Source organism: Convolutriloba macropyga, chromosome 8, assembly GCF_964194025.1.
Source record: "Convolutriloba macropyga chromosome 8, txConMacr16.3, whole genome shotgun sequence".
In the NCBI taxonomy this organism is placed as follows: Eukaryota; Metazoa; Xenacoelomorpha; order Acoela; family Convolutidae; genus Convolutriloba; species Convolutriloba macropyga.
In genome coordinates, this window is record NC_134475.1 from 43,898,372 (window position 1) to 43,919,667 (window position 21,296).

General features: G+C 38.3%; 1 protein-coding gene across 2 annotated transcripts in view; it reads right to left on the reverse strand.

Annotated features, from left to right (window-relative positions):
* Positions 1 to 308: 308 nt before the first annotated feature.
* Positions 309 to 21,296, reverse strand: part of LOC142344750 (uncharacterized) — an 83,834-nt gene continuing 62,846 nt past the window's right edge. For both annotated transcript variants that reach the window (XM_075396646.1, XM_075396645.1), the window contains one exon: positions 309 to 2,459. In XM_075396646.1, coding sequence (XP_075252761.1) covers positions 610 to 2,459 — 1,850 coding nt within the window. In that variant the 3' untranslated portion in view covers positions 309 to 609. The remainder of the gene's footprint in view (positions 2,460 to 21,296) is intronic.

A 21,296-nucleotide genomic window follows, 5' to 3' on the forward strand; every position in this document is an offset into this window, starting at 1 on the left:
CGCTATGAACAAAAACCACTCTCTTTTCACTCCGCTCTTCACTTTTGTTCACCACCAAAATCACTCCAAATTTTTACACGCGTTTAATTTCCCGCTTCAAAAATCACTCCAATAAAATTGATTTAAAAAAAGGACTTCTCCAATACTCAAAAAAGACAGCGCCCCAATGCAATTCAAATTCTTTGAATTGTAAAAATAGGAGCGCTATAATAGCCGGCTGAGAAGATGAGGGCGGCTATTAAAAAGATCCTTTTTGAAGTGCGATCAACAATTGAGCTTCGTTCGTTTTCGGTTTGCGAAAAAACTGGTGCAGCAAAAGCTCTTCAAATTATTCAAATTTATCTAAATAAAATATTAAGGTCAAGCATAGCAATTACTACTGATAAAATCAACAACAGACTCATCAACAAGATAAATATTTAATCACAATATATGCAATTCAGCTGAAGTCAACCATTTCAACCAATTAAAACAATTATTCAGCGAGCCAGCTTTCCATTTTTCATCAACTTTTCATAAATAAGTGGTCAACAATTTGTCACAAGCAGCACATTAGCCTCATCCTGATATCGGGCCTCAACGATATTTGCATTTTTAATCTGATGCAGCTTAGTTTTGGATTGTTTTCAATGCTTTGTGTCTTAAAGACTCAATTTCCTGGTCCGAAGAAGACGAGCTGTTTGAGTCACTTTCTGATTTATTGCGAACTGGCCTCTTAGTTTTAATGTTGGAGTCTTGTTTCTGAACTTTCTTGGCTGGCGAGGTCGAACCACTAGACTTGCGCAACTTCCCTTGATCTGGTTCAGATTCCGAGTCGGATGATGATTCTGGACTCTTAGATTTCATCGGTTTATCTCGAGTCGGTCGTCTTTGCGGCGATGAGGATGACCTTTTGCGTAATCTTTCATCTGAAGGTTTTTGCTTACGTACAGAAGAGGGTGATCTTCTGCGACGAACGCGCGATGAACTTTTGCCCTGATCTTTCCCTTTTGCTTTTGGTCGAATCTCTGGCTCTGAATTTGATTCGCTTTCTGACGACTCGGATTTTTTTCTTTGCTTCCGAACAGGCTCTGGGCTTCTCTTCTTGGTCGTCGGTTTTCGCTTTTCTTTCTCAGGCGATGAGCTGTCACTACGGTCCACTATTTTTTGCTTCTCAATCTCTCGATTCCGTTTTATATCTCTTTCCCTGTTTCTTGGATCACTTCTGTTTTCCCTGGATGTTCCCCTCGTATGTCTGTCAACAACTTCTGGTGGTGCCCTGTCGCGGGACGTTTTGACCATTCGCTCATCTACAGGAGTCTTTTTCTGACTGGATCGTCTGGGCTCTTCTACCTCAGATTCAGAACCAGATGATTTGCGGGCTGGCTTTTTCGTCTTTCTGGAAGACCCATTTTGCGGCGATCGCTCACGACGTCTTTCGATATTTTGAGACGGTACGTTGCGTTTATCTTTTCTCTCAGGGCTTTTACGCTTTGGGGCACGTTCACGAGAAGAATCGTCACTGTCGGGGCTACGCTTGCGGGGTAACTTCTGAGACCTTGTCACATCAGATCGTCTCCGCTCCCGTTCTTCCTCATCATATCCTCTTTGGTTTTCACGAGCTTTGTCCCGATTTTCACGGAGCCTTTCAGGTGTTGCGTTACTTGGTTGATCAGCTCGACGTTCTTGTGTTGATCGACGATTTTCCTCGTATCTTTCGGCACGTCGAGGTGCTTCTTGTCTATCAATACCTCTGCCACCATGCGATTCACTTTCACCTTCTCGACGCCGCTCGTTCACCTCTCGTTCTGTTCTTCTTGGTGGTCTAACTTCATCATCGCTGGACTGCCGCCGTCGCGGTCTTTCAACGTTCCGCGCTTCAACCTGATCTGGACGTATGGTTGATCCTAGAGGTCTGCTGTCCCTTCGAGGCTGTGGACTGGTACTTTCAGAAGTATCTCGTTTCTGCTGAACGGGCGCTACTACAGCCATAGGACGTCCCCTGTGGTCAACTTTCTTAGTCGGAGAACCTTTTGGTGACTCTTTTGGCTTGGATTTGGGCAGAACTTTGGGTGATTCTTCCTCCGAGGAATCTTTCGACCCGGCAGTTCTCCGTTTTTCGGTAATTTTCTCTGGACTAGGTGATGTGCTTCGTTGAACTGTTCTCTTAATGGATTTCATGTCGTATTTTTTATCAGATGCTCTTTCAGTTGTGCGTTTGCGTTTCTCTTGCTCTTTTTTACTTGATTCTTTGACGTGCCTTTCTCTACTTCTCTGGGCGCTTTGACGGCGTTCGAGTTCCTCTTCGCTACTCGAGTCCGATTCTAGTTTTATGGTCTTGGACTCATTTCGCGGTCTGTGCGACTCTTCATTGCCAGACTTCGTCTTCTTAACTGGGTTGGTATCTTTGGTGTTTAGTGCTTCATTTTCGGACCCAATGTCTCTTTGTGATATCTTCTCAGACTTGCTGCTTTGACTTCCTTAAATAAATTTTTGTTAGTTACTACAATTTAAAGAACAAAACCAAGCACTGGAAAATTGAACTAACGAAACCAATCACGAAACCGGGAACAAAAATTAATTCAGAACCAAAGCACAAATTAATTTTTTACTTAGATTTCTACATTATTTATTGAAATACCACTTGAAAATGCCGCAAATCAAATTTTACAATACCGGAAGTTCCTAAACGTATCTGGCAGATTGCCATAAACTATCCGCCATAGCTTTGTATATCTGCAGTCTCAAAAATAGACTGAGAAAGAAATTTCTCTTCATTTTTGTTAATTGCTGAGATTTTATACTTTACCTAAGAACCAGTAAAACTTATTGCTTCTACTAGCTGCTCACAAAAAACATTCACTTAGAGTGACACAGACTCAGTTGAACTTCTGTGCTTGAATTAGGCAAAGAAAAGTCATCTCATATAGAAAACAACAGCATCTATTCCGGAGAACCTTCAAACCATTTTGCTACTCAATCGATGAGCAACCCAAAGCTAGTCCGAAAAATGCTGATCAATAATCAAAAAAGTAAACGAAAAATCCGATAGAAATTTCAAATTAACAATTTATTTCAGTAAAAAACAGGCCATGTATCACCTTGATGTGCCCATTCTTAGAAACAATACACCTTTATACATATATAAAAGACCTAGATTAAATAGTGGACAAAAACAGCTATCGCGAAAAGCTTAAATTTTGAAAAAAAAGCAAAACACAAATAAACAAAAATGGGCCAAAATTTGATTTAAATTATCCATTTTCTTTAACAAACAGAACTAAAAAAAACAATCGAATCGAAAGACAACCTTAACCACTTAAACAATAAAAAAGTTCAACCAAAAAAACTCCACGCATGCCAGAAAAAAATTTATAAAAAAACTTACAAAAACTGCCACAAAAACGTCCAACAGGACAAAATCTCAAAAAAAGTTCAAAATTTGCTTCAAAAGTTCAAAAACCGTCTCAAATGTAGTATTTCTAACTTAGATAATTGAAACAAACGCCTTCGGCTAAAAAATCGCTTTTTGAAAATGCAGCACGTGATCAAAAAAACTTGTTCGCTTAGCACAAAAATTGTTCAAAGTCACTCTTCTCGCTCTCTTTGTCAGAATGATGTTTGAACAAAAACCACTCTAGATTCTCTCTCTGCTTTACTTTTGTTCAGTAGATTGACCTCAAAACTTCTCTTTGATGTACAGCATTTGACTACTTCTAATAATACATCCTATCAAAACAGAAGTCACCGATTAAAAAAGATAACCTTAGGAACTAGACCTAGAATCAGATCCAAAAATTCAAAATGCCAGAAAGCAAATTTTGATTCAAAAACCATTTTCTCACTACTGTAAAATTAGAGCAAAAACGTTCACGCCGAAAAACCACTTCGGTCGGTCCACTTCGTCGTGACCAAAATATCACTTCAATTTCACTTCAAAAACCACGAATAAGTGTGACAAATCAAAAGAAGACAGCGCCCCAATACAATTCAATTCTTTCAAATTCAAAAAAAAAACTCGCACCACTAATAACGAAAAATGACGAAAATCTTGACGACAAAAAAAATTATTAGGACAATTGGTGACTTACAATTCAAAGATTTTTCATTGATTACACAAATAATTCGACAGTAGTATAAAATTCTGACTAGAACCTCAACGGGGGGGGGGGGGGGGGGGGACGGACAATTACTGCAGCGTGGCAATCTACAACGGGGTGGGACATTTTGAGGTGGCCATCTACAACGGGGTGGGACATTTTGAAATTTTTTAAAATGCAGTAAAATGTCCCCCCTATTTTTGAGGTTTTAGTCAGATTTTTTGAAGATTTTATGGTGCTATTTTATTATTTCATTCGTCTTAATTTCTTTCGGCTATTTGAATTAGTTCATTTTGATTTGCAAACTTTGCTAATTTCCCGCCATATTGTGCAGCGCTAGACAAATTCGCTTTAGCTAGACCTTGTTTTACTACGTAAATTCAGTCACTTAGAAGCGCTATTGTTCGCCGCTGTAAATTTTAAGCGTGCACATATCCGATTTTCATTAAACATAACCCAATTTTTAGCCAAAAATGTTCCGAATTTTCGGTTTTTTGTCCCCCCCACTAGATTTTTGCGGCGAGATCTTAGAAAATTTACCGACAGATCAAAAATTCAAAATTAGGGGAATGGAGTAAAGGGTTTCAGGGGTACCAGGGGAGGCTGGCTTACAAACATTTTTGGCTAAAACAACAAACGTCTGGACATTGCAAAAAAAAATTGAACCATTCATTTTGTGTTCAACTTGATCATTCGGTGGATTAGTTTCTTGCCAATCATTTAATCAATTATTGACAAAAATTGCTTGATTTTTAAGGAACTTGTAGTTGTTACTTTACTTTGACGAACTTATTGGTGAAGTTTATATTGGAAAACGACTAACTGTTGTCAAGGAGGTTAATCTTGTGTTCAATCTACAGCTAGTTGTGATGGAAAACTTCACATTTTGGCAAATTTTGTATTAAATTTTGAAAAATTACTTCATGAAACTGTTGGAAAATTTAATAAAGCACAGCGCTACAAAGAATTGAGACTGTCGTGTTAAATGGAAGACAAAATTCTTGTTTTTTTTAAAAATAAAGTTTGCCAAATTGTTTCAATCCCTTTAGATTTCACAACTTATTTGTCATTATCTCCAACTGCCAATCGACCACCACCTCTTTGGGTCCCAGTTTCACCTACTCTTCCACCTCAACTTTGTGTTCAGTGGTTTGCTGCATACTTAAGCGTTCTTGTATTTGCATTGAAGTAAGTTTAGTTGAAAAAAAAAAGACGACTATCTTTTGAAGTGGCGATTTTCTTTAAAGATCGAATGAGTTTTCTATTAACCGAGAACGACTGGAACTGTAATCGATCTTATACTCTCATTGAATTAAGCTTGTTCAAAAATACGACGTTTATAGTATGCTTTGAAAAAGTTTGGACTAAACTAACGCTGAAATAGCGAATGCATTTCAGCGCATTGCATCGCAATGCATGATTTTAAGCACGCTTCACCATTTTTGAACGCTGCTATGTAGAAAAAAAAAATACTTGCGCTGGGGGGGGGGGGTAGAGAAAACCCACTGAGATGAAACAGAATAGATCTTTTTTTGGGGGGGGGGGGAGTGGGCGGTTTTGAATTAATTTTATGGAAAGTTTTGTTTCAGCTGAACGTTTATTAAAGGCTTTTGGTGCTCAAACGAAGTAATGCCAGCAACTGAGAACAAAAAAAGTAAGCAGTAAAGTTATTAAAAAGAATATTTTAATGAGATGTTTTGCAGAAACTTATTTAATTCCAAAGATAGCATACAACCTATAGATATACAATGAAAACTTTTGTTATACAAATCGTTGAAAAAAAAGGCAACTAAGTACTGATGTTTTTGTTTGAGAAGACTGTATCACTTGAAAAAAAAAATGACACAATATTTAGAATTTGTTCTCCGACCAATCAAAGAGTGCCTGAACAAAGGTTTTATTGACCTCAATTTGTGTCACTGTGGGAAGTGTGAAGTTCCCGAAAAGTTCCAGGTAGAGGGCAGGGTTGTCGTTCAATTCAATAACGGAGAGCTTCTCATCTACCTTCGCAACAACTAAGTAAGAATTTTTTTTTTACAGGACCTGATTACGGGAAGGAACTATCTGCTCTATCCGGTTGTTTTTCTGCTTTTTAACTTATCATATCAATGAACCGGATAAAGGGTAGGAGCTTTTGAAAAAAATTCGGGTCCTGCGAAATTTTAAACCAACTTTTGAATAGAAACTACAACAAAATCGGTCAGTTTATTTGACTCAAACGTTGTTGAAAGGATCAGTAAATCACATACACAACTTTTTCTGGTTTCTCAAAAAAGCTTAACGACAAAAATTACAAAGTAAATAAACAATTAAGCCAAGCCCGCGAACTTTTTTTGGTTTATACGTTTCATTAAACAATGTACAAATCTTTTATTTTCGATGTGTCTTGTTTGTACTGAATTGTAACCTTTCTATTTAATTGAAATTAATCTCTATGTAAACTTTTGAAATGAGCTGAGAAAAGGCCAAAGTACCTATTGGGTAATCTGTTGGCAGTTTGTTTCGAGTCAAAATCAAAAATCCAAAATTCCAATGAAAGGCTGTGAACTCTGGAGGTTGAGCTCGCCGTAGAAGTTCTGGTCGCGAACTTTTGAGATCGGCTTTGCAATATATTGAAGTGGAGATCAAGCAGCTTCTAGCAATCAAGCTAGTGGTTCGCGGCGCACGTTGAGGGAGTTTTGTTTTGGGGTGGAGGATTTTTGATTGAGACTTGAAATAACTGCTACTGGATTCTTGAGAGGAACTTTTTACTGCGAGAGTTGTGACTAGCTACAGGTTTGAATTACAATTTGTGGAATACAAGAGGGACCGGACGTTCAGCCAGCACTTCAACAAAAACTCTAAAAATTTTATCTCAATTGGTGCTTACTTTTGTATAGTTCTGTTCGCGGGCTTTTTAATGGTAAAAAACTTTGTTAGTCTGTGAACATGCATACACAAATCACTGAGTTTAGTCTTCATCAGTTGATGAATAGTCTATAATGCGAGCTCTTGGTTTTTTCGCCGCTCCTTTTTTTGCGTTCTGCTTTCTCTTTTTGCTTTTTGGTGCTGGCAAAGTGACTTGATTCTCACTTGAAATACTTGCGTTATCGGATTCAATTGCTTGGTCCAAAATAAAACCATCGCAAGCTGGGTCTGTAGAAGACCCACTGTCCGATAACTCTGACATTTTGTCAAAATCTACCAAGTTTTCTTCTAATTCATCTTCACTATAATCACGTTGATAAAAACCTGGGTCTGGGGAGTTGAAACTTGAGTTGTGAATGGTGCTTGTTTGCGGAATGGTTGTTGTTGGTTGTTGCTTTGGCTGCTTATTTTTCTGCTGCTGGTTCTGTTTGCGCCTTTGCTGTGCATGCTGCGTGCTACCCTGCGCCTGCTGCGTGCTACCCTGCGCCTGCTGCGTGCTATCCTGCACCTGCTGCGAGCTACCCTGCGCCTGCTGCGTGCTACCCTGCGCCTGCTGCGTGCTATCCTGCGCCTGCTGCGAGCTATCCTGCGCCTGCTGCGAGCTATCCCGCGCCTGCTGCGTGCTTTCCTGCTCGTTTTGGCTTGCATCAAGCGAACCCCAGTCCGGCTCATCTAGTATTGTTTTGTAAAACATGTCCTCTCTCAATGAGTTGTGTCCATAAGGCAACGTTGATACTTGGTCACTTAATATGAATCTTTTATCATCATAGCCCGACAATGATTTCTTGTTGACAACTATTGTGTGAAGCCTGTGGTTGCTAGAGGCTATTCGGGTGTTGAGAAGACGCACAACCTCGCCGCCCAAAAGAGTTTGCTTGTATAATTCATGGGTCATGCTGCGCCGTGCATCTTTTGTGACCCCTTTGGCTGACTGTTTGGCGCAACCTGAGAAAAAAAACACTTGGTTTATTTCAAATTTATCCCGTTTTTTCATACCCCAAAAAAACATGGTTTGTTAGAATGTTTTGCATATCCCTGTTGTTTTGATTACTTTGTTTGAGTGAAAGGGGGGGGCTAGTGAAAAAGACTTGCCTTCAGCGAGCTTGATTGAATACAGCTTTGGCTTGAGTCCACAAAACTCAGCAATTGGCCGGCTTCCCATCTCGTCTTTGAATTTAAGAGTGACTCGTGCATTGTCCCTGCTGTAGAGCGGGTGCTCAGGAGGGAAGTTTGAAAAATCAAATTGATCTGCAACCTGTTTTTTCTTCTGTATTTCTGCAAAGAAATCTCTTGAGCGCACTTCATATACGAAGGAGTCTGTGTCTGAATAAAGCAAATTGCAATCAAAGTTCTTCTTCATAACTTTGTAGTGAAACTCAAACATGAATTTCTTAGCCAAATCCAGTATACAAGCACCGACGATGGTTGGTTTGTCCCACAGTATTTCTGATTGTTGAAGGCATACAGTGACCAGATCTTCACTGATAATTTTTGATGACTGGTACTCGGGCTTGTCTGTCCATTTGAGTGTTTCTTCTTCAGTGCGCGTCAACTTCACTTTCATTCTGTTTCGTTTTCCCTCGCAAGTTTTTCCGAATGATGAGTTTACCATTAATTTGTAGAAATCTTCCTCAAACTTATTCTTTGCCTGCTTTCTTTTTTCGGTATTTAGTTTCACGTATGGCGCCAGCCACTTTTCTTGTTTGAATGATAACACCCGATGAAGCTTGGTTACTACCAATCCTAGTTCAACATAGAGTTTCAAGGTTTGGTAGTGCAGTGTATAATTTTGTTTATCGAAAAGCGTCTGGATGAGCTTTTTTACCTGCGGGGGTTTTTTAATTTGCATATCGGCCAACAAGTCGCTTTGGTATTCACTGAGCCAACATTCATCAATAGCTTCTTTTGTGGGTGCCAAAGGAAAGTCAGAGTGAAGATCATGTAGGCTGTCGGGATAGCTTAGGTCTACTTCAACTATGTATCCTACTGGGTCATCATCTGGTGTATTTAAAATTCGATGAAGAATTTCCTGAGCATTATCGTCGGTCCACTCACTCTTGTCGAACAGTTCAAAATCACATAGTGGCAGTGGGAATTTTTCCATGATTCCTCCGTATAGATTGTTAGCGTCTATCATAATGATGAACGAAGAAATGTTTTTTGGTTTGTAATCAGGAAGAAATTTGTTATTTGCGCGACAAAGACGCTTACTGTACACCGAGCTCACGCCTCCTCTTATAAGATTCTCAACCATATCAAGGTGTTCCCTCTCAGTTAGAAGATGTAAATGGGGATTGCAAATTTTGAGCATTGCGTCGCCTGACAAATTTGATGCAGTGTAATACTGACAGCAATCCAGTCCGTAGGTGTCATAGCAAACTTGTCGAAAGCAAAGAACAACTGCGGCGAGTAGGAACACATCAGTTTTCAAGTACAAGTTGTAGTATTCACCAATAGTTTGACATGAAAATAAATTGAATACCTGGAGCGCTTGCTTGTACTCATCTTCACTCACTGTGACTTCATATTGCTGTAAACTGTTGGTCCATTTGTCACGAGGGGGAAGCTGTGTCTCTTGAAGTTTTTCAAAACTGTCAACGTAGCAATAAGGGAACGAGCCTTTTTGTTTCAACAGGTTTACCGACGATGTGGGCCACTCTTGAAAATGTTGTTCAAGCAAGCTGAACTGATCCGGGGGCAGGTTCTGTACCAGTTTGTCAAGAGAAGCATTCATGAACTTGAAGGAGTCCAGTAGTCTTATGTATTCATACTGGTTTGTCCAAACGCCCTTTTTGTTCTGTGTTGCTTTTATATGCACTCCAATTTGCAACGAGATGAATTTCTCACTTGTGCTTGGTACCACAGAAATTGTATTTTTCTCATTCAGGCTCTGTAGTGCAAGTACTACGTGATGAAGGTCATAGTTTGTCAAATTGTGGGCAAACAGTGGAGTAAAGTTTAGGTTTCTACGTTTTAAATTACACTGCGAGTGGGCCCACCCCAAGAATTTTCCTGTGAAGTGACAGTGATCTAGTACTGTGGGATCTTGTGGACTTGTATTCAGTTCGTTTTCGCAAATCCAACACAAAGTAGCTTCTCTTTTTGGTATTGATGGTTCACCGGAAAAATTTTTGTATTGTTGTTTAACATCATAAATGCTCTTGGCAATTTGCTCCAGCGACTTGACAAATTCAATCATGACATTCGGCCCACACTTCAGATCGAAAAAGAATGGTTTCGTTTCATTCAAGGCCACAAAAAGCAAAGCATAGCTGCATGGCTTGTGTTCTTCTAGCGCTCTAGTAGTGCTCGAGCTTTGTGTGTTGTTGCTGCTGCTGCTGCTGTCAAAAACGGGTTCAATTATAGACTCCAGATCAAAAAATCCGACTATAGGTGCAAACCAACGTGCTTGATTATTTTTAAATTCAAATTTTTGCTGTCCTGCTTTTGGCATTTTAATAATTGCTCGTGTGTTTTGGTGGCATATTTCTTCATGTCTCTCATGTCGTTCGATTGAAGTGCTAATATGAAAACAGTTTCGACACAAATGGTTGTCCAAACGCTGTTTTTTCTGAATGTACTGGTGAATTAGTCCTTTGATATTTGTGATCAGCACATAATGATGCATTGAACCATCACTTAGCAAGAGTAAGTCCAGGTTGAATTCGAAATTTTGGTTGTTTGATATGCGGAAAGGAATCAATTTTTTGTTTGAGTGCCGAAATACATTAACGCGTACCTGGTTTAGCTGTTCAAATTTTTTCAATTGGTGAAAGGCCATTGGCATCATGAATTCACCAATTGGTTGCTTTGCTCCGGGATTTTCTGGACCACACATTATTGGATTTGTTTTTTGTCTCCAGGAGGCGTTGTCCGGTATCAATTTGGGTCCAATTTTGTTGTGATATTGTGCAGTATAGCAGTATAGGAAACATTTTTCATCATGTCTGTTGCGAATGTTGAGCAAGTATTGACTTCTAGCCAACTCAGTTGGGAGAGCTAGATAGGAAGAGGCACTAATTGGTTTTGACTTGACAAATCGTAGCTCGACATTCTCAATTCTATCTACCGTCCAACCGCTCCCATGAGATGCGAAGTTGTTCAGTGAGAGGAGCATTTGCTCAATCATTCCAGCAAAGCATGATTTACTCAATCCGGTGGAGTCAACGCGCTGCATTTTTGAATTGATATATATCTGAATTCGATCGGGTTGGCTATCAACGGTTTCATCACCTGTTGGTTTTGTTAATTGCATCAATGCACTGAATTGAAGTTTTTGTGCGCTATTTTGCGTGTTCAGTTGAACAACATTTTCGATCTCGTCCTGTTTGCTCCGCATAAAACTTAGCAGATCTATTTCCTGTTCCCCCACTGGTATGTCGTAGGTTTTCAAAACACCACCGAAAGCTTGCTCGGACGGAAGAATTCCAGAACTTGGGTTGTTTTCCAGATCAGCGTTCCATACTGGAAGTCCATGGTTTTTGTTCATATGCTCCATGTACTTGAGGTTGTCTACATAGAACTTGTTGCAGTAGAGACAGTAGCGGGGATGTTTTGAGTTGTGTTGCTGTATCATATGCGTTTCGAGTTCTATGACTTTTTCATGAGCAAACGCACATTCATCGCACACGAATCGGTTGGTTTGGACGTATTGTTTATGAACCGTTTGCATATGTCGTCTGAGGCTGCGCTTATCTGCGAGTTTTTTTTGACAAATTGTACACGTTTCAGCGTTCATTATGAACAGTGGAAAGAGAGAAGGAATAGGAACGCAAAAAAGGAAAATAAAATTACGAAAAGGAAATGAAAATAGTTGAAGTTTTTCAATCAAGTGAATTTCAGGTTAAGGCAAAAAGCAAATGTAAGATTTTTATTGTCGGGCAAGCTGTAATTTAAACTTGTTTTATCCAATCATAGTGCGCGTCTTTTTTGTTTACTTTTGCAACAGAAAGCTACTGCTCCGCAAACAGCAGTAGAGGGGGGACACACCGCGCAGACTGTTGTGTAAACAACACATAGATTTACATGCTGAACAGTTTTTCTACTTTTTGTTTGTTTAAAACAGGTGATATTGAGTTCGCAGTTTTACTTCTTATTTGTTTACCCTAATTTTGGTACGGTGTACGACTATCTGATAAAAAAGTGTTTATTGATTGTTTACTACAATCCCAGCTTCAGCTGGGTTTATTTCAACCCAGTCCACTTTCGCTTATTTGTTTAAAACATTGTTTCGCAAACTTGTTTGTCCAATGTCTGAAATTTTCAGCATCGCTTAATTCTGTCTCACAATATTTGTCTAGTGCTAAGATGAATCTTTAGTTAAAGTTTAATTAAGAACTGGTTTCGAGATGTTAACAAAATTATCATGCTCAAACATTGTGAAAAGCAACAAATACAATATGTACAATGAGTTTAAAGAGTTTTGTTGTATTTTAGAGTCGAGATAACCTGATGACTTTCTTGACGGGGGCATAACATTGGCTCAATGGAGGTGTTTCATCGATGCTGACATCATCAGAAAAATTGTTGGCAAGCAACGGGAGGCTTTCCGGGGTTTTTCTTTCTTCACTTGGCGACTGATCAAAATTCCAAAAACCAGATATTTGCTCAACTTCTTCTAGCTGCCCCAATTGATTCTCCCAAATTTCAATGCAGTCATGATCGTAGTCTGCAAAAAGTTTTCTTGTTCGCTTTGCCAATTTTTTCACATCCTGCTTTTTTGTTTGAATGGGAGTAATACATCCATAATATCGATGAGCATATGGAGACTCTTCTTGTCTTGGTGATTTTTCTGGCGTTTTTGTAAGATGAAATAAATCGTTTTGTTTTGTGTATTCAAGTATTGGTTCAATGTAATTAACTGGAACAATAAAGCTGTTTTTTGTGTGCCATAATTCTGTCTTATCATCAAAGCTTTCCTTTACAAGGACAATATTTTTGAAGTTGTGACACATTCGCACAAGGGTTCGAGTGCCTCGCTCACTTGTCTTTGCAATTTCTAAATATTCAGCAGCCATACTGCAGGTGATGGATAAACAACTGAGATGTTTTTGTTCTGATTTTACGGATTTAAACGGTAACAAAGCACACAGTTTTCTTTGTAAGGAAAATTTTATAAAGACCTAGAACAGCGCCGAGTCTAGAACCAATTCTAGTAACAAGAAAAATGAAAACTTGCTTTTATATGTTATGGAATGGAAAGGAAAAGCAGGATGAAAGCAAATTCAAGAAGAAAGTTAAGCAACAAAACACTTGCAGTAATGTAATAATGTGTCAAAGAACTAAAGAATTTTCACAAAACTTATATTGAACAACAAGAAAGAACAATGGCGGAAAGATTGAAAAAATTGTTGCAGACTGATTTGTTTATTTGACTTAATCATTTCATCATTATGCCGTCATGTCTATAAATAGAATTATGTCATAATGACCTAAGTTGAATTGGGTTGCTCTCTAGAAATATAAATAGACTCGAGGAGGCGAGCTAATTTATCCATTGCTAATGAAAACTTGTCAGTTTTTAGATTTAAAGGTCGGGACTTGTAAAACTGTTTTCTGCTGTGGCCTTTATAATGCTTGGCCCGGCGATGTTGCATTAGTGAATGGAAATTTTTAAATTGCCTTGGACAATTGTGACATTGAATGGGTCTTGATTCAGCAGGGTAGATTTTTTCCGATCTTTTGAATTTCATGTTTCGTATAAACATCATAGCTGATATAGAGGAGTATAAATTTGTTTACACGCTAGGGTGGGTGGGTTTGTTTGCTCAGCTGTTATCTTGTCTAGACATGTTGACGTGGGTTTTTAAATTGTTTACATTCCAACAAACAGTAATGCATTAGTCATTCATCGTTTCAGATTACTTTGATACAGTTTGTCTCAATATATGCAACATTATGGGTAATGTTTTGTCTAAGGATGCTGAGTACAGCGACTTTCATTTGGATCTCTCACTCAATCAAAAACGGCTTGTTAGGGCTGCTGTTAAGACTTATCATACCACTGGCACCTATTTATCCTTGAAATTGTTCAAACGTGATAGTGAACAGGTCGACTGGGATTTCATTCAAAAAATTACGCTTTCGGCGCGAGAGTTTCGTTTGCTATGTCAGAACATAGAAAAACTAGAACAAATGCTTGATCAACCAGTTGGGTTGATCGACTCACTTCTAAAACCGGATTCAACCGATGACCCGAAGCGTCCAGCAAAACGGGCCGGCAAAACATCAACTCAGCGCCAGAAGAAGATACCAAAAACATCTGTAACAGTCAATGAGGAATCGGAATAATTTCTATTATACCTTTTGCTTCCTGTCATTGTTTATGCTTTCATATTTAGTTTATTAGCTTTTTCTTTTTTGTTCGTTATGGTTGAGGCAATGTATGAGAACAGTCCTGAATATTTCAAGAAATTTCAAAAACGTTTCAAGTACAATATTTGTGAGACGGAACCAAAATTTGAAAACACAACAATTGAAAATTATGCATATGGTTATCATTCATCTGCAACAGTTATCGAAGGTTGTACATTTGGCTCCAATCATTATCATGTTATGTATGAATTTGGTTCGCAAGATGATAACATATTCGATTCTCTTTATGTACCTGCGGTGATACCGTGTCTGGTTAACTGTTTCAAATTACTTATTCAGCCTACGCAAAAAGACTTTGTTAAACGTGGTGCAATAATTTCACGACTACATGTTGCTGTTGAATACCTTTCAAAATCAACTTCTTCTGCAGTTACCAAGAACCAGAAACAACTTCCAGCACCCTTGAGTGAGGCAACAGTGAAATCTATTAGTACTTTGACGGCCAACAAACGTTCTTCTACAGTCCCTGATGTAACTATGAAACGATTTTGCCAGCTTATGCTAGGTGAACACTCGTCAACTCTTTATCAGATAATGGATATTCTGCTTAGTGGCCACGGAAGTTTTGTGAGAGAAACCTCAAACTCTTTCATAACCTTTCAATTTTGTAAAAATTGATATTCAAAAAATGGTGTTGTTGTTTCAAAATTAAATTAACTTTTACTTCATATGCTTTACAAAAGCTAGCAACTCTAATTCATTTACATCAGGTATAAATGGAAATTTCTCACTATAAAAATAATGAACAATATATATGCAAAATAAACCACAAAGCTGAAAGTCTGAGGATTGCAGTGGAGACTGAATGTCTCTTCTATGTTCCATGATATCCATCATTATCTCCAAGTCTTTACACTGTTGTAAACGGTTGAAAATATCCTTGTAGGTAGTCAAGGGTAGAGCCAATGGATCCGCAAAATATATTATTGGGTATGCATATCGTTTAGCTAGCACTACCCAGTGGGTTCCAATAGAGTTGGATCGTGATGCATTGACAATAATAAATGTGTTGGTTTGCAAGTTCAGAGGATAATTATCAGCGGCATAAACCCCTCTGAATTTGAATTTGAGGTGTTTACACTTTTTCACTTGAAGATGAATTTGATCTTCGTCCATTAGTATGTGATCATGGGAAGAGCGTTTTTAGATGCGTTTCTTGCAGAGTCAATGTAGATCGTAGATGCTTTTTCCCCAAGAAAAAATATTTCAACGTTATGAGCTAACGCTGCATCGAACTTGAGTTCGACTGACAATGATGAATTTGTGAGCTCTGGATGAATAAAGTCATGAGTTGCCTCTTGAGTGCTGGTCAGATCAAATACCATTATATAATGGTTTGCGAACTCACTCAGAGGTATTCCATGGCCATTTTCTACATAAGCTAATGCACTCATTGAATTGTAGTACAACCTCTTGTTGTCAGTTGTTGACATTGGAGTTCCAGCCGTTGCAAAACCATTTCGATAAATGGTTATCTCTCTTAAACCAAATTTTTGATAATGGAATGGATTAGCGGTGTTGGTACCGATGAATGCTGTACCAACGCATAATGCAACAATGACTCTTCTGATTGGCTCTTTAGTGAAAATATCCTCATGTTTCCAGCTTTGTTGGCCGGTTGTAGCCAAGAATGTTTTGGTAATTACTTCATTGTATCGGTAAATTGCCGGAGTTTTCAATAATGTCTTCTCAATTGCACCTACAACATTATCTGACACCGTCATCTTCCTGACAAATAAATTAGCCTCATCTATTTTAACCTTGTAGTGTTTCGCTGCGTCTTCGCTGATGACGGCAAAGTCATCTTGGGATCTTCTCATTGAAATGCGTAACGTAACTCCACTAACCAAATGTTTCTCACATGAAAAGAAATCAACCGCCAACTTTCCATATAATGTTATGCGTGCGGATTGTCGCACTGTTCTTTTTCTTATATCTGATATTGCTGCTGGAATAGTGCCGGGGTTTTCTTCATACTCGTAACCCTGACATTTCAGCCAGGTTTTCTTTGCGTCTGTCCCATGAGAGAATTCAGTTTCTATGAAACTTTTGTGTGCATAGAGTCCATTAGCTGTTGAAATTTTGATACCATTTGCAGAAACAGTACAGTCGGCGAAAAGTGAATGAAGGATATTATTAGCAAAATATGGAAGATCACTGGCATTAGCGTCACCAGCTGTGAAGCGCAAATCCGTTCCATCTGTTTGAAGTATTCGACACTTGATCTCCAGGTAAATTTTTTGTAAGTCAATAAAATTGTTGCGATCACCAACAACTTCAAATTCCAATGATGATCCTGACGGCGAATAAAGCGGTCCTGTTTTTTGCTCGAATGATTGATCAAATGTTACCAGCAAAGGTGGTTTTTCAAATAAGTCTAGAGAACTGTGCGTAGCTTCAGATGGTATCACAATATTAGTTCGCATTTTTCACTCGCGAGAAAAAATCCAGACGACTCCTTTTTGGACGGGGTTTTCGAGAAATGATTCTTCTGGTTGAGATTTTTCGTTTTTGGTTTGAACGAGGTCTCGTGTATTGTCGTCTTTTTCGTCTAATTATTTTACGACCTGATGCAATACGTGATTGAAGAGATCCACCTATTTGTTTGCGAGCTGTTTTGGCTACTGTACTTTTCGGTGCTTGTTTTGCCGACTTTCTTTTGGTTGCAACTTCTACTAACTCCGGTGCTCCTTGAACCAATAAATCACGACCAATCTTTTTTGCTGCGGGCCAGAGAAATTTGCGTGCTAATGGCAGAGCAACTCTTCCAATACCTGCAGCAAGCGCTCCAAAACCACTGCCTCTTTGTCTGTAGTGTCCGGAAAAATGCGGCATTGATTGAGATGCTTGATTGCTGTAGTATGCCTCCATATTAAATAATTTTTTGAAATTTTAAGCTGACTATAACTTTTCCGGTTCCAGTAAAAGGAATTAGTTTTCCAGTTTCGTTTCTCAACTCTACCTGTATGTTCTGAATGTTGTTTGATAATATTGGCTTGTAATCCAAATTTGTGTAGGACTTGTGGTGTATGGGTGTCACTGTGTTTATGCTACCGTTTCTCAAACGTCTTTCAGACTCAATGATTTTTATTACTGGAGCTCTCACATCACCAACGTTCTGATGTTCAATTATATCAATGTATACAAATATTAACTGTGATCCGCAAGTGATATCAACTGGAAATTCTCCCACATGTCTGTTCAAAGAGTTGCCTGCTTTTTCTGACTTGTAACCAATGTGAATAAAACCATGATTCGAAATATCTCTTATTCCTTTAAAACCAAGAATACTGGGTACTTCTTCATCTTCAAATGACAAACCTTCGTTAGGTCCAAATTTCAAAACTAACTTTTGCGTTACAGTGTCAAAATCATAGTCAAAGTTTTTCAATTGAGCGATTCGAAAAATTTCTTTCAGAAGCTCTTCTGAACTGTTGTATATACCTTTGCGAATTCTTCGAAGTTGTCCGGTTCGGTTATGTGAAGCATCAAGTTCAGCGCCAGAACTGACATACGCAACTATTTCGGCTGAGTTTACATTATTGATGTTTGAGGGAAATGATATTGAAGCAAGGGCAACTTGCCAATCTCCGTCTAAGTGTAATGGTTGAGCGAGTTGATTTCGAAACTTGGCCATAGTATTACTGGTAAAAATTCCCATTGATGCATTCGATATCAAATCAATAGTAAATTCTCTATGAATACTCATGTTTAATCTTTGACAGGAAGAACGTTCACTTGGACTAATTCTGGTTCATAAAATTTACCTTCAATTATAACGTTGTTTGCGTCTATAAGGTTGTATGTTGGTGGACTAAGGGTAGCAACCTTAAATACTGTGAAGACTTCGTCTGTGTAATTTTGTTTATAACCTTTCCTAAATATTTCGTCTGGCTTTGCAATCCGAACCAGGTCTCCTTCTTCGTATTTTGGCTTGTACTTTTTTGTGCTAATTGCTAGGGATATTAGAAACGGTTCATGTTTTTTGAAAGTTTTATTTGGTGCAAGTTGGGTAACACGATTAACACGAGTGTTTATAGTATTTACAAACTGGGGCAATTGCTTAATATAAGTCCAAGTCCAATTTTCCTCCAGGTATTTGTGAATAATGTTTTTGAGTGATCGAATATTCCTCTCAGCAAATGCCGACTTGGTTTCGTTTTCGGTTGTATATAAATGAATCTCCTTCTTTTCACAAAATTTTTTGAATTCACCTTTAAACTCGGATCCCTTGTCTGTCCAAACCCTTTCTGGTTTTTTCTGTTCGATCATTTTTTTGAACGCTTCAACAACGTCTTTTGCATATAAAGCCTTCATTGATTGCACTCTAAGGTATCGCGATAAAACATCAACAGCCACCAGTAAATATTTGACTCCATTGTTGTGTTGGGCAATTTTATCCATATACGCCACATCGACAGACCAGATTTCGTTTATTCTGTATGCAACAGCTTTTAGTCTCGGAAAAGTTTTTCTGAATTGTCTGTATTTTGTGTATGGAGCTTTCGACTGAAGGTATTGAACCACTTTGGATCTTGGTAAACCACTGGCTTTCTTCAAGTTAGCAATGCTACCAAAAGCTGCACTACCTTTTGTGTATAATTTGTTCAATTGTTTAACGTGAGAGGAAGTAATTTGTCCACGAGCTAGACGGTTGGATTTCGTCTTTTGCATCTTCAAAGCTTCCTTCATCGTCGCCAGAAGCTTTTGAGTCTTCTGTTCTCGAGACTCCTGATTCTTCGTTTTCTGGTTCATCCTCAAACAACTGTATCTTTTCGTTTAGTGATAAGGCAAGAAATTTTTTTGCGTAAGTATTACAAGTTAATTGTGAACTGATATCCAGAAAGGTCAGGACTTTGTAATGTTCAAGTGAAAGTTTAGAGGTTGTTTGTTGTAGATCGTAAAGAAAATCTGCGACAAGAATTCCAGTGCTTGACTTTTTAACCACTAGTCTTGATGTCTGATCCAGCGATAGAGATTTGGACTCTAATATTTTTTCCAATATTATGCTCGCTTTTTCAAACTTTTTTCTGTCAAGGTGTTTAATATCTCTCAAAACACGCTCCCTGGAAAATTTTGTATCAGTTTTGTCATCTCTAGTCTCACTCAACTCATCTTTGACATTCTCCAAAATATTATCGGTCTGCTGTTGCGTGTCTTGTTGCGTGGTAGAAGGTGCTGGTGGAGACTTGCTTCTTTGCAACAGTGATATTTGTTTTGCTTTCTCTCGGACATTTTTATTGTTGAGAAGTTGAGCAATTTGAGGTTGTTCATTCGCATACATTTGACGAGGAATTAGCACAAACTCTTCAGTGTGCATTTTGCTCCAGAAAAGCAATACAAGGTAACGCAATCAGTTTAATTAGACGAATTCCAGAATCTGATCGAAAAATTTTGATTCTCTCACTTTTTTCAACTCGCCTGTCTGCAAGTTTACGTAGTGGTTTCTCGAATTTTTTTAATTCAACTTTATTGATCGGTACAACTCCAGAGAGTACGTTCATCACACAGTCACTCAAGAACCAAATGAAATCGCCCTGATGTAATATTCCTATTTGAGCTGTGTTCTCATTCCTCTTATTTACCCATTGCTTGAGCATAAGCAAATGTTTCTTTTTCATTTGTAATTGTTGTAATGACTGCTTCAGGGGACGAAATGTAAAAAATAGAAGGATCCGGTCCAATTAGTTGCGATGAAAAACGTAAACCCTGGCTAGTTTTTGGGTCGAGATCAATCATCAAATGTCCAAAGGGCTCCGCAGTTGCTAGTTTGTATGCTTCTTTTATCAGTTGGAGACAATTCAACTGTTTTCCAAGATATTCAATTTGTTGAATGTCACGAAGCGACTTGAATAATATTATGTGTGTTGTATTCAGATCAATGGTTCTGGACCATTTGCTTTGATGGAACAAATTATGCTTGACGTATATAACATGTAATTTGCGATGACGTCCTGAGGTAGCTATTTTTACAAATTCTTTATCGTTGAAGATTTCTTCACATGAATCGTCATAGATAAGCAGACAATGCGATAGTTTTTTTGTTATATCAAAGCCTGAGTATTTTAGAAACTCAATCCCTGGTATAACTTGTTGCATATCTTTGAAAAGTGGTTGGAACTCTTTGTAAAAATAATAAATTTTTTCAAAACGTGGATAAAAGGTCGAACCTTTTAGCATTCGAAACAAGAGTTCTGTTTTACCACAACCACTTGGTCCTACAATTGACATGAATACCCTGTCATGTGTAAGAATAACTTTGTTCATAGTTTAGGATTAGGTAAAACGTAACCAACTAAACTCGATAAGAGAGCAATCCAAATTGATTTCTCTTCACAGCTTTCTGATAATAGAAAGAGCATAGAGAAGCAAAGAATGATCATTAAGACAATGATACTCACTTGAACAAAAAATATTACTTCGGACCTTGGCACTGTTGAATTTGAACAACAACGCCATGGGGGCCTCTCCTTGTTGTTTACATCGAAGACTAAATTACTGATACCGGCGTCAGCCTCGTCTCTTTGATTCATTGGAGAAAAATAATTAAGTGAAAAGTGAATTGAAACAAGGATGATATAAAATGTTAATTCTTTGATTTATTCACTGGGCAACTGTTTCATGTACCAGAACTCAAATAAATTGAAACCTTAATATGACTTTTTATCTCTAGTTTATAACAAACGGTTGATGAGTCATTTTCCTCGAACGATGGTTGATTGAAGACTTTTTCAACTTCGGGGTGCTCCAAGACATATAACCGCAACTCATTCGGCATCTCATTAAGTGATAGCTCACGTTCTGGTGGTGTTTTTTTCAATCTAAATTGAGGAACTTTTTTGTCCGCCCATTGCTTCCAACGTGGGATTCGCTGCTCGTTGGGGGACTGTATAAGCTTCTCGTTTGTTTTGTTCATAGCCATAATTGAACTGATTC